The sequence below is a fragment of the Tricharina praecox genome, assembly GCF_024521635.1.
Source record: "Tricharina praecox strain CBS 144465 chromosome Unknown BZA05scaffold_8, whole genome shotgun sequence".
In the NCBI taxonomy this organism is placed as follows: domain Eukaryota; kingdom Fungi; phylum Ascomycota; class Pezizomycetes; order Pezizales; family Pyronemataceae; genus Tricharina; species Tricharina praecox.
The window spans coordinates 1,251,726-1,269,289 of NW_026250410.1; the positions used below are offsets into that span (position 1 = coordinate 1,251,726).

Below are 17,564 nucleotides of genomic sequence, written 5' to 3' on the forward strand. Positions count from 1 at the left end.
CCAGCAATTTACTAGCCGCGCCGCGCCGGTGCCAGAACCCCCCCCTTTCAGCGTATCAAAGTCCCCCTTGATCAGCCCACGCCTCACCAAGCGCCACATCGAATCCTCCATAAGCACAGCTCGCCAGTCAGTCTCAACCACACTCACCCCGGGCGCGGCGCGGTTGTACTCGTCCTTTGCGACGAAGACGACGTTCCCGCTGGGATTGGGATTTGTGCACGCGACGAAGACCAAGTGATGGCGGCGGAAACCGCGGCGTAGAAGGCCTCCGCTGCTCGCTGGCCTGGCTGACGCAGTCGCAGCAGTATATATGGAAGGTGGCGGGGAAGTGTTATGGCTGTGGTGCTGCTCGCTGAATGTTCGTTGGAAGGATTCGCTGTTTTAATGGTGAGAATCATTCAACGTCGGTCACGGCATGAGGAACCTCTGACGGGACTCAACTAAAAGGGGTGGCTTGGATCGAAGATACTGTGGAGGGACTATGAGCTCTACTAGTGTCTATTGAGATTGATTTGCGCAATTCATCTGCCTACCTAGCTAGGGATGACGACTGATATCGAGTGACCTTTAATAGTGGGAAGTAATTGAATAACCGAGTGCAATTGGATGAGTCGCTACTAAGATAGTGGGGTACCGTATATACTTGTCGGCCTGACAAGTCGTTCAATCGCGCAGACTTAATCCAATCGCCGGGACCTTCAAAGCCATAAACTGCGATTTCTAAAAAGCATCTACCTATTGACCACCCCACTAACTACAACAATCAAGTGTATATCCATCCGCATCCTTCTCTACAGACCTCCCTTCTCCAACCCCTCCAAGATGAGATCGTAAACGTCCACCGCATTCAGGTGCAGATTCAGAGCATGTCCCATCTCGGGAATGACGTACGCATCGTAACCTCCAGCATTGGGAAACGCAAGTCTACCTGCCGCCTCTACAGCCGTAGCGTTACAGTGGCCACCACAGAACACCAAGTCGCGGTTACCCGTCAAAACCTATCCGCATCAGCAACTGTCACCGGCTTCTCCGGGGGGTTCTCACCTGAACGTAACCAGTGAACTTGGGTGCGCTTAACGCCACCGTCGTGAGACTCAACAATTCCCCCACAGTAAACGCACTCTTCCTCGCCTCGCCGTCGAGCAGCACCTTCGGGTCGAAGTTCGGATAGTCAAAGAACACCAACTGGAACTGTGTTGCGCTAGGCCACGCGAGGTACCCATCGCCGAGAGCAGCGAACCTTCGGGGGCTAGCGAGCCTTGCCAGCTGCGAGCTGAACGCGAGCTGCGCCGCGACGAATTCCGACAGCGTGAAGCTGTGCGCGAAGCCCGTAAGGATCACTCCGTCGGAGAGTGCGGGCCAAGTGGCCACGAGCACGTTGGTGAGTATGCTGCCCAAGGAGTGGCCCACGTGGACTACGCGGCCGGGCGCGGTGAGGAGCTTGGAGCCGCCGCCCGGAAGCACGCCCGCCCGGAGGTGCTCGGTCAGCGATTTGAGGATCGCTAGCTCCACGCTGACTTGCACCTCGAGGTATGCGTCGGGCTTGGACGACCCGCCAGTCGTGATACGGTCGTAGATGAAGGTGCTGTAGCCTCGCTGGATGGCCGCGTCGACGTAGGAGTACTTCGAAGGCTCTTCCGGCCAGTCCCAGTAGCTGATGTCTCTATGTATCAGCGGGGACATATCTCGTAACCCGAGTATTAGATCAGGGGGTACCAACGATTTTTCACACCCAATCCCGTGCGTCATGATCTGCAAGATATCCTTCCTCTCCCCAACAGCAGTGGGAATGCAGTACCGCGCGCTGATGTAGAATGTTTTATCGACCCGGTGGTCTGGCAGCGCGGTGTAGTTCCAGGCGAACGCATCGGACCGCGTGAAGTTGAGGACGAGTGCTGCGGCCAGGAGGTTGTCGGTCACTGGTGCGACGGGGAAGATCTTGGTCATGGCAGAAATCTTGATGGGGATTTGGAGATCTTCGCAGGTCTTTGCGGGAGGAGTCGAAGGGGCGCCGACCACTCCGGTGGCGGCGGTGAGAGCGGTGAGGATGGCTGCAAGTGTCAACTTCATGTTTTGATGATGAATGAGATATTGATTCAAAGCAAAGAGCTGGTAATTGCCATGTATTTATGTACATACTGGATCTCGCGATGCTTGGTCCGCAAGTCAAAGGTGACGTTTTGCTGCGGACCGTGTGTACCTTTCTTGATCACCTATCGGCGTAGATGATGCATTCCAAATATCTCGTATCGTTCATTCCAAATACCACATCAGGCCGTCAGGTACTGCTGGCCCGATTACTTAACATGGACGGCATCTTCCGGTGAGTAATCATGATGGCTAGCAGTAAGTTCGTTTGCACAGCCGGTTTCTGCAAGATTCACTGGATTAAATATGAAGAGATGTAAAGACATCTCCTTCAGAGCTACGTGAAGACTATCGCCGGGAATCGAAAGTCGAAGGCCTAATACCGGCCGCTTCGACGTGCATCGCCGCGAGGGGACAGGTTCTGGTTGGTGCACATATCTGTCTTTGAGGAATCGTTATTTTTTAGATGCAGTAGGAATCTCTAGGTGCGGATGTACTGTCAGAGCTGGCCGAGTAGGTAGGCTTGTCAGTGCGATTGAGTTCTTGCGACTTCATGCTATCGTCAGCCTACTACTGCATCATGATATATCACCAATACTGAAGCCCCGCACTAGACAACGCAAGAAATAGGAAACGGAGAAAAATTACGCCGCGATAGTCTAGATAGGCTGAATGCGAGTACGATTGAACAAATAAAGGACCAACGCAACAAATTGGGAATCTCATCGACCGATAGTGAACCGCACGTTGGTGCGTTGGATCAGTTTGGTTTTAACTCCAGCGGAGTACCGCGGCCAGTATTCCAAATACCACCTAACATACATGAGTCGTCCGATATGTATCCGTGGCGACCGCTAGTCTCCAGGACAGGGCTTGCACACGAGTCCGCCTTTGGGCTCACCTCGTCTCGAGTCACGACGTGTCACCGCATACTCTCAGTCCCGAGGTCTCCAGATCGAAGGCCCTATTCCGCAGCGGTAACTAATGGAATTACACGGTGAGATAGGTAATGTAGAAGTGAATCGGACCCACAGGACTCACTACTTGTCCGAGCCATGGGCGCGAACCGGCCGCGCGGAGCGGAGTGAACGGGATACTAGAGTACTCGACGGCAATGCCGCAGATAACCCAAGGAATGACATTTGGTAATAGTTGCGGCTAGGTTCCTCGCCATACGTTTTGCTTCCTCCCTTCGGTATTTTCACTCCCACGGCTGGTGGCAGCGTGAGGCGTGTCACGTGATACTACCGAGTGATATCGAATTAGTGCTCCCTCTCTTATGCTAAAAACAAAAACCTACACTACCCCCGGTAGGTGGCTTGGAAACCCCAAGAGCTGAATGCAAAGGTCTTTCACCCAGGTTTGAACCCGGACCTTTCCCTCAGCTCGCCTCGCCGATTGCGTGGCCCTAAACCACTAGACCACGCAGGGGTTTTTTCCGTGCTGGAAACATGAATTCGATACCTATAAAGTGGTGGGTGCCCCCGCTCGGACGGACAACTTGCTACCCACAGTAATGTTAGCATGGTATTCATTGCGCTGCCAGTTCTGTATCCGTGGCGAGGAGCAGTCGGGAGAGACGCTCTCCATGACAAGTCCACCGGCAGGTTATTCGCGGCGGGGTCAGTGCTGTATCCACAGCGAGGCCAGCAAGCTACTCGTCGTCACACAGCTGGCAGGCATCGTTTTCCTTCGCCGTCCTTCGATGTGTGATAGTCCCTGGTCTTCCTACAGCCGGTACGCCTTGTCATCCTATGCTGTCCTACAGTACGACTCCTCACTCGCCGCGGATAGCACACTATCGCCGCCGTGGAGACTAGCAGAATGTCTATTGAGTATGCCGGCCAGCCATATGAGCTCCTAAAAGCTATATAATATCAACGCCAGTTGATCAACTGTGCCCCTTTAAAGCCTATCTGGAGCCTATCTTGAGCCACAGTTAGTGCCGAGCCAGTCTAAACCCGTGACCATTCATTTTAAACGCGCCATTGCCGTAGTTATTGTGGCTTAGGGATTGGAAAACTTGTCGCGCACAGAGATGTAGCCCGGTCATACGCAGGCTGGACTTCCTCGGAAGCACCAATGTGGGTAGAAACGCTCTAGCGGCGGAGGGCGGTGCACGCCAAGTGGGGCGTTGGGCAAAGAGGGTGGGGTGAGTTTGGGGTCGGCAAATGAGGGGTGCTTAGCATTGCGTTTTTCATGATAGAAGGGGGGTAGGATTCATGCTATAGATGTAATATGCGCCCACGATCGATTGTTGTACGGTCGTGGAGCATGCCCTGATACGATACCAACTGTATCCGCCTGGCGGGAAACAACGTCTTTTTACCCCACCTTGAGCTATAATACGCAATTCGATAGAGAAACAAAAAGAGAAAGGTGGGGCGCATCTATTATTATTCACGAGCACACCCTACCTCCTACATACTGGAGGAGAAATTATTCGAAAGAATCGAGCCGTAGCCGGGCAATTATGCAATGGGGAAGGAGAATTTAGGTATGTAACTCTAGGTGCGGATCTCCGTTCCTGCATCGGTAGAGATATTAGGTATATTTGCTTATGTACATACGCGCTATCTTTGAGTCTATCGTTGAATTCACGTGGAACACGTTCCCCACATGCCGATCTCACATGTGGGGATTTATAGTGGTGTTTCGCCCCACGGACAATACCTGGAGTTGGAACGGATTTACAGGGCCCACGACCCGGTAGCGATCTGGAGAACGATACCTACGTAGATACCCACCGCTAAATAATCAGAGGTAGTATTGAATATCCTCATAATTGTGCTGCCACCCCACTATACATACCACCAGGACGTACTTTGGTTAATGGCTGCGAGTTTAGATTCGACGGGGCCACCGTTACCACCGTATCCTCGGATGGAACTGATACCCGCAAGGCTAAGGCAACTGGCCCTGAAAGGCAATATATCCAAGTCTCATCATTTAATAAAGTTGTTTCCAGTCGATAGAGCATGGGGCTGTAGCCTTTAGCAACGAATGCTAATAGTATATAATTTCACATCTTGCTCCTCATCTCCACCAGCACGCTCATTACCGGAACCAAAAATGTTCGCTCCAACAGCACTATCACTCTCTTTACTGCTGTCGGTAGCATCCGCTACCCTCATCAGCGGCGCGACTCGATGCCAGTCCTTCGGCGCCAGCCTGAACATGTCCGACGTAAAGGTGCTACACACGACGTACTACACCGGCAACGAAACGATCCCTCTCGATGACTTGCTTTGCAACAGGCCGGGAGCTACGGTGGGAGTCCAGACTGCACTGTGCCGCATCGCCTTGCTGGTGGATACCTCGGCTACCTCGCAGGTCCAACTTGAGGCCTGGCTCCCGGATGAATGGTCCGAGCGTGTAGCTGTCGTCGGAAATGGCGGTCTCAATGGCTGTAGGGCTGCTGTGTATTCCCCCTCTGAATAATCCGGACTGACACTACTATCTATCAGGCATCGATTACAGTAACCTCGCCTACCTCTCCTCCTTCAACTTCGCCGTCATCGGCAGCAACAACGGTCACAACGGCAGCAGCGGTGACGCATTCCTCAACGCTCCGGAAACAATAATCGACTTTACGTACCGCAGCGTACACGTCTCATCGGAGCTGACTAAATCGCTCTCTGCGGCATATTACAACACGAGCCACAAGAAATCCTACTACTTTGGCTGCTCGACCGGCGGCCGTCAGGGTTTCAGCTCGATCCAGAGGTACCCCGAGGACTTCGATGGCGTCGTGGCTGGTGCTCCCGCTTTGGATTTCAATCACCTCGCTGGCTGGGATGGGATCCTGTCGGTAATGAATGGCGCGCCCAGCGGAAAACCCATCATCTCGAGCGAACTATGGGAGGCGGTCAGGCTCGATGCACTGAGACAGTGCGACGCCATCGATGGCGTCAAGGACGGCATCATCGATAATCCGGATCGGTGCCATTACACCCCCGAGAAGTTGCTCTGCACCGGCACCGGCGGGAACACCACGGTGTGTTTGACCACCAAGCAGGCTGAGATCGTCAACTTCGTCTTTTCGCCGCTGTACGGACTCAAGGGGGAGTTGGTGTTTCCACGATACGACCCCGGAACGTCGTTTGCTGGTCTAGCGATGATGGTTTTTGGCGGGCAGCTCTTTCCGTTTACTCTGGTATGATATGTGCCGTCACACCTTGGTTCGACGTTCGCATGCTAACCAACGGAAACAGGATTGGTGGCGTAACACAGTCTACAACGACACGACGTGGACGGGCGAGGGCTTTAACCTGCAAAACATCGCCGATGCCGACAGGATCGATCCTGGCGGCGTTAGCACCATCAACCCGGATATATCCGCGTACCAGAAGAGGGGAGGAAAGGTGGTTCACTACCACGGTATGCAGGACTCGGTGAGCATAACTCCCCCATGGTCGGTCACTCGCATCTACTAACGGAAACCAGCTCATCCCCTCGGGGAACTCCCGCCGCTACCACGCCTCCGTCCTCCGTACCCTAGGACCGAAGAAGCTGAACACCTTCTACCGATACTTTCCAGTACCGGGTATGGACCACTGCGGCGGCGGCCCAGGGCCCAACGTGTTTGGTCAGGGCGGACTTTCGGCCGAAGGCGTTCCTAAGGATGCTCAGAACAACATTGTGCTGGCAACGGTTAAGTGGGTCGAGGAGGGTGTGGCGCCCGAACAGCTTATCGCTACCAAGTGGAAGGATGACATAGCGGGCAATCTGCAGAGTCGACGGACGATCTGTGCGTGGCCGAAGACGAGTGTGAAGAGGGGGTCGGTATATGTGTGCGTGTAGGATAGGCGGGAGATGGTACATACGTATTGGTTCCATATCCTCATGTAGGCTGAGTCGCGAAACATACCTGTACGGATCCTGTCAATAGATTTGATTGCTCCTGTCACTTCCGAGGCGATGTTGTTGCTCCTCTGTCCGTAGCGGACTGACCCGACGCGTGATACCATGCCTTCATTGCCACCACGTACATGCGGAAAACCCGGTTGTGTTTCGATTGCTCGTCGTACCGCTGTCTACCGGCGATGCGAATTACTTCCCATCGTGCTAAATGAAGCCTTCCATAATGAAGGTTGGTGTCTGTCCGGGCGGAATACGGAGGAAGATGGGTGGGCCGGTCTCTTTCCGGGCGCTAGTGACCATGATGATGTGAGTGATAGTTGCGCATGCTCGCGGAAGGAATGTTGATTGTAGGTGTGTAATGACAGTAAGGAGCGTACAGCTTAAAGGGTATGGAAGGAAACAGAACAAAAAGCTCATATCGTATAATTCATGCCTTGGTGACGGAGACGATAGCTGACTGAGGATAACGATGGTCGAAATGACTACCTGACCTAGTAATTCCCAAGCAAGGCGACAGCAGCAGGAGGCGTGGCGTGAATGGCTTCGACTTACAAGTGCTCGTTGAACGTTGACCATCGAATTCGCGTCAAGGGCCGGGGGTGGGGAGGGTGCGGCACCTCGCAGGTCTGTGCTTTAATGGGTATACACCGATGTCGTAAAGCATCACACGTATTACGAAGTTGTAGATACCGAGCTTGGACGGGTTCATAATCGCGCGCAGTAAACTCACAGCACGGAAAAAAACCCGTGTAGCCCAGTGGTCACGCACCCGGCGAAGTTAGCATGGACATCAGTCCATCTATCGGGATTTCCAAGCCACCCACCGGGGGTGGTGAAGGTTTTTGGTTCAAGCCACGGTTGCGGTTTTTTCTTTTGTTTAATCAGGAAGTGCTTGCGGCCTGGGTAAATCATGGCAGATTACAAGTCTGTTTCAACCCAACCGTTGGCACCGACCGCTGGCCACGAGCTCGATACCAGTTCCCCATCACTCTCCGCTCAACCCTCCCCACTCAACCCTCCCCACTCAACCCTCCCCGCTCAATCCCAAGTCCCACCTCGGCCTTCCCCGCCACCCCTAACTCGCAGCCTAAGCATGCCTGCTCGACTTTCCCCGCGGGGATCATCCGTTCCCAGCCGCGTATGTAGCCGGAAACTCGCCGTGATCGTATGGTGTCAGCCGGACTTGCCGGGTCGAGTGACACCGAACGTTGTAGGCAGCGGAACGGAGCCGTATTAGATGGCTCTTCGAAGTTGAATACAACCTCAATTTCTTCATCATCTTTCATTTTCGCTGTTTTCCTTCCAGGATTACGTCACTGGCATCCTACTATCTATGGGCTCAGTCGTGATTCATGATGTGAACGTGAAGAGCTTTTGTTGGAATTGGCAAGTAACTACCTGCCGGAGGCGCGCTGCGCGCCACTATGAAACGAATCCATCCGATGATACTAGGTGGTTCAACTTCTACGTATCTACCCACTATAGTACATCGCCTAAACCTACACCCACAACTACACCAAATACCTAAACCCGCCATCATCCTGCTCCTCCCTATCCAGCTTCTTATTCTGCCTAGTCAGATACCACTTCAGTATGGTAGCAGCAATGATCGCCAACGCGGCGGTAGCACAATTCATCGCCATAGCCTCCACATACCGCGGCGCGCTCGTCTTCGGGTACGCGTACGCGGTCCAGATACTGGTCGCATTACTGACCGCATTGATCGCAGCGATGGCGGCGGCGCGCTTCGCGGGCGGCCGCGGTAGCGTGTTGGATATCCACGCGAGCGCGACGACGTACCCGGCGTAGACGGAGGGCACCATCAGCATCATTGATAGGTACCGTGGGGCGGTGGTCGTCGTTGCGGCGGCGAGGATGAACGCGACCATGGAGAACCATAGCGGAACGGTGATGTGGAAGTACCGCTCGCCGGTCTTGTCGGCGTGCAGGGAGTTGCAGAAGGTGGTGATTACTGCGAGGGCCTAAACGGGGGGTTAGTTGTGAAACGCGGGGAAGAGTGCGGATGACTTACGTATGGAGGTGCGGTGAGCAGCAGGGAAATGATCCGGTTGTATCCGAGGGTCTCGACGACACTGTAAATCACTCAGTATCAGCCTGACATGCTTCCGAAGAGGCCTCGAGATTTCGCATATGCACAGAAGACGGACCTTGGGAAGAAATTTGTGACACTCCCGCTGGAGACGATTCCAAAGACGACGCCCATGAGCATGTACGTTTTGATATCTGTGAAAGCGAGCTTGAGGCCGTGCGTGAGGTTTTCCTTTTGACCGCCTTCCCAGTCGGGTTCGCCAATATCTTCCTCGAGACGCCATATAGCCATGTCCTTCTCCTGCACCGACAGCCAGGTTGTGCTCTTGGGAAAATCGGGAAGGATGAAGAAGGCGCTTGCTGCGATCACGACGGTTACCGCGCCTTCGATCAGGAAGAGCCATCTCCTGGAGGGAATGTCAGATCGTCACGGCGAGATTGTGGGAAACGAGGGGGCGAAATTGATTACATACCATGCGAGGAGCCCACGCTTGCCGTCCATACCATCGGTGATTCCCGCCGAGATGAGTCCGGAGAAGGCACCGGATATGAGCGATCCGGAGTACAGCATCGCGGTACGGAAACCCAGTTCTTTACGCGTATACCACATCGAAAGAAAGAAGAGACATCCGGGGAAGTAGGCGGCTTCAACAATACCGAGTATTAATCTGTACGCTGCGTCAATAACGTTTGGAAACACTATAGCACAGCTGGCAGGGAGGAATTCTATGCACATACCGACACGCCACCAAGCCTCCGAAGCTGCTGACACCCGCCGTGGCACCAGAAATGATTCCCCAGATGATCATGCAGGCGGGGAGATATATCGATGGCTTTCCGATCTTGTCGAGGAACATGTTCGACGGGACTAAAAGGATACATTAGTCGTTATATTCCGTAACCGGAGGGAGGGGAGGCTGCTCACTCTGCATCAAGATGTACCCGACGAATAGGATCGAAACACTCGTCTATGGCACAATCACAGGGGGTCAGTTCGAGGATGGAAAGTGGACGGCACCGGCGGAACACACCTGATACTGCGTACTCGTCAGATTCAGTTCGTCCTCCAGTCCGGCCAATCGTGCTGTTTCCGAATTAGCCATGTCCTACTACTACTTCTACTTCCGCTCTCCTCGCAGAGCCTGGATACCTGCTTCGACCTACATACCTGCGGCGATGTTGTTCCGGTCGAGATAGTTCATGATGTACATCAGGATGAGCATGGGCATCAGCCTCCAGTCGATTTTCCGCACCAATGCAGCCTCGAGCTGACGACGTTCCGCCTCGCCCAGGCCACGGATCGACTCCGGTGGAAGTCGCTCGTTGTGAGCGCCGCGGGCAGATTTGATGCTGTTGGGGGCTGACATGGCGATATTCATCTGGATGGTGACTGAGTACACTCTACACTCTACTCCCGTATCTCCCTCCATCCCACGCGGGGAAGCCAACGATTCTTATACTCCGCTAATTCCGAACAAGGCAATATATTTCCCCTCGGCTAAAGATTGACAAACAAGCATTTCGCATGCACAGTGTGTGGGGAAAAAGGTTGCAGGGGAGGGCCGTCATCATCATGGCGCCACCGGGGAGCGCTATCGCTTCCCGGGTAGGATCGACGGCGGAACGATGACCGATGTGGAGACGTTCCCGGGCCCGATGCGCGATGAACGGTGGTACTCGATCGGAAGAGGAACCGGAGCCCCGAACGCGAATGCGAACGGATGGCCGGGGGCCAATACTATCCGGACGCAACTCGCGGCGGGCTTCAACCCCACTCCACACGCGATCCATCACCTCCCCAAAGAAGCACGAAACAATTACCGCCGACTCGTCGTGATTCACCTGCGCGAAGCACGCCGATGACCAATGCCGTGTCCACCATCACTTTAATACCTACCCCCCAGCCAGCCAGCTATGAGCAACACGGCGATTATGTTTCGCCGCCCTCGTCGGATTCGTGGTGTGGTCCCCTGGGGGTCTGGACGTTGACACATTCATCCGCCAACGCCGCTCTCTCTAGGTATGCGGAGGGGTTAACTAGGCACCTGGGGGGTATTGAACGGACATCTAACCGGTCGGTCTTGCAGTGTACGTACAGTCTGCAGTTTGCAGTCGGCGATGTGCAGTACGATTACAACTGCGCAGATTGTGCTGCTTGCGTCACAACACGGCACTGCAGGTAGTTAGCCGTGTAGATTGGCCGACGGAACACTCCCGGCGCGCGTAATCGGTTTTTCCGTTCCGGAGCATGTGTGGGGTAGACCCACTTCACAGACGTGTGTTGATGCCGACCATCTTCGCCAGGACACGGCAATGTGCGATGTACCCATGAGTACATAGGCAGCCCAATTTACACACGGAAAAATTGGGTTCGCGAAACGTCCTCCTCGACATGGAATCTCGGTTGGTATCGTCGCTACTAACTATATATAGGCAGCAAGGCGGCAATGGCGAAGAGGTGCGGGGGTGCGCATTGCTTCGCTCCGTTGAGTCGATGTTAGAATGAAGCAGATTGAAGGTGGGTGCGAACAGCAATACTCTAACTACGGTACTGTACTCAGTGACTAACCACAGTCGATGCAGGATGAGAGTCCCTTATATGGGTACGTACCGTACTCAAGTAGTCATGGAAACAACGCGCTGATGAATGGGCTATCGTTCGCTTCCAAATTCACGCGGGAGGTGGGCTAGTAGATGTTGGCGCGCTTAAGACACGTCGAAGATCGCGTTGTCGATGGTGTTGTCTGTAGCGCGCCGCCCTTTGGTGTTTCTGCGGCTCTTCAAACCTCCTGGTTCCTGGCCCGTGTGCTGTCGACAAGTGACTAAGGCCCTGTTCGCGCACCCATTATCTCATCCTGCTACCACACAAATCTGAAAACCATTTTTGCACTCATAATTTGAGGTGGCAGGTCTTCGCTACAACCCATTATCTCACCCATTATGTCAAGTTGGGCTGCGCCACAATAAAAAAAGGGGGAGTTTCCAACCTCAACCTCAACCACTACCATCACCACGATAATTCAACTGGAACAGCAAAAAAAATTATTGAAGAGACCGCACAAGTGTTTACTGCTGCCTCGGCAGGAAGCTTGATTCCTCGGCAGAATTTGGAACTTCTGGAAGCTGAAGACTGGAAGCGATGGGTTTTATTACAAGTGTCATCCGGGAAGCATTGCAAGAGTCAATCAACTCACACAGTTACAGTATTTGAAAGAATGACTCTAGTAATTGGAGAAATGACTAGTCAACGAGCAGGAATGACTGACGCGACTCCCAGCCATTTTTCCATTGCATTTGAGGCTGAGGCCCCTATTGCATAATGATTCACTTCCGCTCGCTCCACTTCAACTGCTCTTACTGGCTAGCTTCTATGTAGCACCTGCAGTAGATGTGGCGTCGCAATGTCTAGCTCAGAAGTCTGGGCAACGGAATGACATTCTGCTAAAACCATGATGTCGCGTTAGATGCTTGGCACATCCACACATTGAGATGATGGCGTGCGCGAACAGGGCCTAAGGCAGCTGTGGTTGCGGAAAATCCATCACAGCCGTCTTGCAATGGTACCAGTAGTTGACGCAACCCGGCAAAGGGAACGGCGAAAATGAAGAATGATGGAGAAGTTGATGTTCTATTCAACTTGGAAGAGCCATCTCATGTGGCTCACCTCCGCTGCCTTCGACGTTCAGTGCCACCCGATCCGGCTAGTCCGGCCATTACCACTAGTCGGACCCACCCCCGGCTAGCCGCTTCTCTTATCTTATCTCGTCCATCTCTCGTGATCTCGTCCCCCATCTATCCTACATATCGCTCCTCTCATCCCTTCCCTCGTCAAAATATTTCAAGGCAACAGGGGGCGAGTGGGGGAAAGTGGAGGTACTCCGAATTTGGTTACTAGCAAGTAACAGCCCATCAGCCGGCTGAAGAAGGTTGGCTTGTGGTGCGGGCATAGGTGGTGCGGCGGCGGCGAAGGCTCCCTTAGTCGGCCGCACAGTCGCTTCACCATACCACTTGACATCAGTCCGACATCATAACCTACACACAAGTTGCCTCCACCCACCTGTCTCTCCACCCCCCCGTGCCGTAGCTCGGGGCGCTGGAAACAATCAAAGGGATAGTGGTGGCGGACAACAGGTGGCCCCTGGCTTACTGATCCGTGTGCTGTCGACTGAATTCGGCGGTTAAGGTTGCAGAAAATCCATCATGTGGAAGACAATTCCAATTCCATGCAATCGGTTCAGAAGCACGAGAACTAAACGCAGTTCATGTGCCACTCCCTTCTCTCCACCAGTACATATTGCCATGATCTATGGTAGATGGACTGTTAGAAAATCTTGGAAGACCCAACTAGCGTCGGAAATCGTATTTCGAAATTAACTTCATAGTTCACACATGCAATCACTCGCTGCTTAGGGCAGTTCATTCCTATTATTGAGCTCGACCACTACATAAGACCATACATACCTGCTCAGATATATGGAACACGTATATGAACGGAGAACGCTGAGAGGTGTGAGCGAAATGGAATTCAAAAGTAAGAAAAACGATACATTTTGTGATGGAGAGCGAACCAAGACGTCATTGACCGCTGCTCGTCACCTAATCTCTGGCGAACCTTCCCGTCACCAGCCCCAGCAAGCATCCCACCATCAACAGACCCCAAACCGCGATAGTTGCGACCCCCAAGACCTCATTCATAATCGTCAGGCCCCTAGGCCAATCAAACGCCCTCAAGAGCTCGTTGCTCGCCAAAAAGAATGCCACTGTTTTCGATCAGCCTAATTCTAGGTACGCGCCGGTCATAGACAGGGAAGATGACTTACCGTGAGCGAAAACGACAATGAAGCCCTCCAAGATCTCTCCGCCGGCGCGCATCTCGTTCAAACCACCGATACACGCACACGCGGCAATGACGAACCACCACAGCGCCAGTCCCCAAAAGACCAGGCCGAGTGTCACACCAACATAGTACAGCGCCACGCCGCCGACGACCAATTCCGGGGCACCACCGGGAGCGGTGGATGGAGTAGGGAAGTGTCTGAGCGCCTGCTGCGCAAGTGCAGTCGAGGCCCATGCACTAAGCGCTGCCGGGATTGACGTGAGGAAGAGTGATGGGCGCTCTCGTGGGTGTGGGAAACCGTCGTTGTGGAGACGTGCGATGACGGATGACTGGTATAACAATGATACGAACACTCCCATCCCTTGAAGTGCGACACCGAAAGCCATAATGCCGAGTGCCGTTCGGTGTCGGCCGACAATGGGGAGGTGGGCCAGAACCGCAGCGGCGGTTGGGCCAGCAAGTAGGAGAGGAAGTGTGGTCCCAATTGAAGCAGCGGAGAGACTCTGTTATATATGAGCGAACAATTTAGAATTCAAAGAACGAAAAGGGAATCTTGCCATTGCAGGACGATTCTGAGCACCTTTTGCAAACCTGGAGTTATGAGTAACGAATTGCAGCACACAAGACCGGAAATACTCACTGCACAAGCGGAGTGCCAATACCGAACACCAATGACAAGATGATGTAAATCCAGAAGAATGACCGCATAGCGTGACCATTGTAGCCGTGCATCTTCTCGGAATATGTGGCACCATTGAGAATCAAGATACCCAGGGCTGCGGGAAGCGTGGAAACGTGCAAGCCTTCGACCGGATGGCAGATGCTATTCGGGAGGAGGGATGGCCGGACGATGAAACGTGCAGCATGCACCAAAAGGGTAATTAGGAAGAGAATCAACGAAATAACGTAGACTATGGCACCTGGGAATTGTCAATATTTTCTGTCCGTTACAATTGGTTCGGAGGCCTACCCAGAACCCACAGCCGGTGCACTCGGTAGGGGAGATTGAAAATGAGCAAAGACACACCACCGGAAGCGATGATCACATTGTACCAACTGTCCGTCTTAGCAATGCACCAAACAAGAGTTGTGATGATAGTCATACGCCCATGTCATTTTATTCTCCAGAACATGTCGCCAGAGAGGGAGATCCCCACGTTCTCGGTTGTATCTGGTCCCCGCTGTTGTTCCCAACAATGGCGTTCGATCGCTACGATCGTTAGCATCGATGCGTGGTTCGAGTCGAGACATGTCTGTTGCAGTGCTTAGGAAAGAAGATGATTCCTCAGTCGCAGACGGCCGGGGAGGCCTTTTTGTTTGGTTGTGTTGTGGCCATGACGACACAGTTGTGTGACCCACACGATGTGTCGATGACGCACCACACGTCACAGTGGATGGGCTGCCGAGTCAAAGCGTCTCGAAGCGTCAGCGTGAGATCACCCTGCGACAATATTCCATCGCGTTTGGACGATCGGTTGGTGGGTGCGTGGCCGGCCGAGCATCTCAGCGCTGAGTCGGATTCCGTGCGCTGGACGTCATGACTTGGGTGTTGACATCAAAGACCTCCGATTTCGCCGCTTGAGATCCGTATATATATGTACCCAAGTATTCGCTATCGATTTCTCTCCTTCCTTGTCTCATCACCAAACCTTACACACAACCAATCCACACAAATTCCCATCGCATTAACAATCTTCAAAATGCAAGACTCCGCCTACACCAAGTCTTCTCGCCTCAATCGGTCTCGCGACGCTACCGGCGAAACGGAAGCCCCGTCAGCTACCTCCATGAGTAGCGGACAGGCCAGCGGCATTACCGGACAGTCTGGTGGTCTTACTGGCGTTCGCGGCGATGAGCGCGCTGCGAGCGGTATCGACACATTGCGCGGCATGGGTACGACCGGTTCTTCGAAGGGCAGCATGGATCCGGCTGTCGGTGATACGAGCTTCAAGAGCCACGCGAAGCCCGGCGGCAGCATCCTTCCCGAGATCATCCAGAAGGCGGTCCCCGAGAAGATCGAGAGGATGGTCCCCAATGCCATCCACGATACCGGAGACAAGAAGGTGTTTGAGAAGTAACCTGCTTGGTATCGGCCTTCGGTTGGATCGGGAAGAAGGACAATCGATGTAGATTTTGTTGGGAAACGTTTATGGTTTATGATAGAGGAAATGTACATAATAGTATCAGAAAATTAATGCTGGTTTTGACCGTTTGAGTGTGCAGACTCCAGAAGGTGCTTTCGCAGAGAAGACTCACGTTCTTCGAAGACATACCGAAGGTTTCATCCCGTCCTTTTGCCAGTGTTGGGGCTCAAAATCGCGCTTTGAGAATACAGCATGCTGGTGTATAAGCGGCGGCGCCGTGTGTGGTGAGGGTGTCAAAGCATGTACCGTAAAGTGCGAGGCCTGACAGTAAACCGTCGCATGAATTGTAACGTCTTGGCTGTCATGGTACTGTGCGACACGTCACCCGCATGACTGCGGATATTGAGGTTGAGTGATTCTGCTGTTATTTTTTGTTGAATCATCATTGCATTTGACCTTAATAGATTATGGCAGATTACACAACCTTTTTCCACCCGACTATCCCGCACCATTGGCCACGAGCCCGATGCCGGTTCCGGATTTCTCTCCACCCAGCCCTCCCAACAAGTCAAACAGCACCGCGCATCCATCCTCGCTCAATCCTCCCGCTCAACCCTCCTCGCTCAACCATTGCCGCGCAGCTATACCCGCTCAACTGTCGCCGCACAACCCCCCACCTCCGTCCCGGCGCAACCCCGTTCCCGGCGCATCCCAACAGAAAGAAAGACAGAAGGAAAGAAAGAAAGATAGAATCATCCCCGCTCAATCCTCCCCGCGCAACCCCCCTCCCGACGCAACCCCCCTCCCGACGCATCCCAACAGAAAGAAGGAAGGAAAGAAAGAATGACAGAAAGAAGGTATTCGGTACTAGTTAGTCCAGTTCTCATCCCGTCTAACCTCCTGTGAGCTCCACTAAGAGGGGTGCCGGGCTCACAGCTTCCCTGGCTTGAGCGATTCTGCTTGAACAGCTGGGACTACAGCAAATGAGTTTCTGTAGTCAGATGGTGAGAGACCCGAGACGGGGATACTATCAACAGAGAAGTGTGATGAATTACCTATCCGGGTGGTCTAGGTATGATCCATGATGTCTGATATGTTGAATAAGAGACGGACCGACAATACCGTACGAGTTGCTCTAATAAGACGAATTGAGTCTCCAACGTGATAGATATGGACAGTGCACGGCTAGTCACCGGACGCGGGAAGCCGCGGTCATCCAGCCCCGCTATCAGCCGCACTTAGCCAACCAGCCACCACCACCACCACCACCACCACCACCACCACCACCAGCCACCACCAGCCACCACCAGCCATGCTCGGTAAATAATTATCGTCCCGAATTACGCTTTACGTGACAGGTACGCGGCATGACATGACTGTCATATTATTACGGTCGACATCCCCAGTGCGTGCGACCAGGAGAGATGACCGTACTACGAAGAATGTTCTCATTCGCTATCCCACTGGTTATGATCACCCGCACCCTTGTTCTCACGTGAGGAGTGACAGGAACTGCTTTTCCAGCCATACCCCAGATCCGTACGAAACCATCTGCCAGGTGGGGGTTCGTGTCGGCTCCCGGAAATCTCCGGTAGCTTTCGCCCGACAGGGTCCCTGGATAGTAAAGAACGCACCCCAACTCC

General features: G+C 53.5%; 5 protein-coding genes across 5 annotated transcripts; 2 read left to right on the plus strand and 3 right to left on the minus strand.

Annotated features, from left to right (window-relative positions):
* Positions 1 to 791: 791 nt before the first annotated feature.
* On the minus strand, positions 792 to 2,070 carry BZA05DRAFT_335325 (uncharacterized protein; the record flags this gene model as incomplete). Its single annotated transcript, XM_051480761.1, has 3 exons — positions 792 to 998; positions 1,045 to 1,654; positions 1,721 to 2,070. The coding sequence occupies 3 exons, from the start codon at positions 2,068 to 2,070 to the stop codon at positions 792 to 794; spliced, it is 1,167 nt and encodes a 388-aa protein (XP_051340974.1).
* A 3,023-nt stretch (positions 2,071 to 5,093) lies between these two features.
* Positions 5,094 to 6,910, plus strand: BZA05DRAFT_351718 (tannase and feruloyl esterase). The gene is made up of 4 exons (XM_051481297.1): positions 5,094 to 5,497; positions 5,556 to 6,244; positions 6,303 to 6,482; positions 6,535 to 6,910. The coding sequence occupies exons 1-4, from the start codon at positions 5,161 to 5,163 to the stop codon at positions 6,889 to 6,891; spliced, it is 1,563 nt and encodes a 520-aa protein (XP_051340975.1). The 5' UTR covers positions 5,094 to 5,160; the 3' UTR covers positions 6,892 to 6,910.
* A 1,327-nt stretch (positions 6,911 to 8,237) lies between these two features.
* Positions 8,238 to 10,411, minus strand: BZA05DRAFT_394337 (pantothenate transporter liz1). The gene is made up of 8 exons (XM_051483314.1): positions 10,169 to 10,411; positions 10,032 to 10,084; positions 9,926 to 9,968; positions 9,739 to 9,868; positions 9,474 to 9,668; positions 9,120 to 9,407; positions 8,984 to 9,044; positions 8,238 to 8,933 (listed from the first exon to the last, which is right to left on the minus strand). The coding sequence occupies exons 1-8, from the start codon at positions 10,377 to 10,379 to the stop codon at positions 8,463 to 8,465; spliced, it is 1,452 nt and encodes a 483-aa protein (XP_051340976.1). The 5' UTR covers positions 10,380 to 10,411; the 3' UTR covers positions 8,238 to 8,462.
* A 3,040-nt stretch (positions 10,412 to 13,451) lies between these two features.
* BZA05DRAFT_266769 (voltage-dependent anion channel) lies at positions 13,452 to 15,260 on the minus strand. Its single transcript, XM_051480189.1, has 7 exons — positions 14,943 to 15,260; positions 14,808 to 14,893; positions 14,478 to 14,757; positions 14,395 to 14,428; positions 13,821 to 14,340; positions 13,569 to 13,760; positions 13,452 to 13,500 (listed from the first exon to the last, which is right to left on the minus strand). The coding sequence occupies exons 1-6, from the start codon at positions 15,086 to 15,088 to the stop codon at positions 13,597 to 13,599; spliced, it is 1,230 nt and encodes a 409-aa protein (XP_051340977.1). The 5' UTR covers positions 15,089 to 15,260; the 3' UTR covers positions 13,452 to 13,500; positions 13,569 to 13,596.
* On the plus strand, positions 15,221 to 16,059 carry BZA05DRAFT_394351 (uncharacterized protein). The gene has a single exon (XM_051483315.1). It carries the CDS (start codon positions 15,433 to 15,435, stop codon positions 15,913 to 15,915), a length of 483 nt encoding a protein of 160 aa, XP_051340978.1. The 5' UTR covers positions 15,221 to 15,432; the 3' UTR covers positions 15,916 to 16,059.
* Positions 16,060 to 17,564: the final 1,505 nt, after the last annotated feature.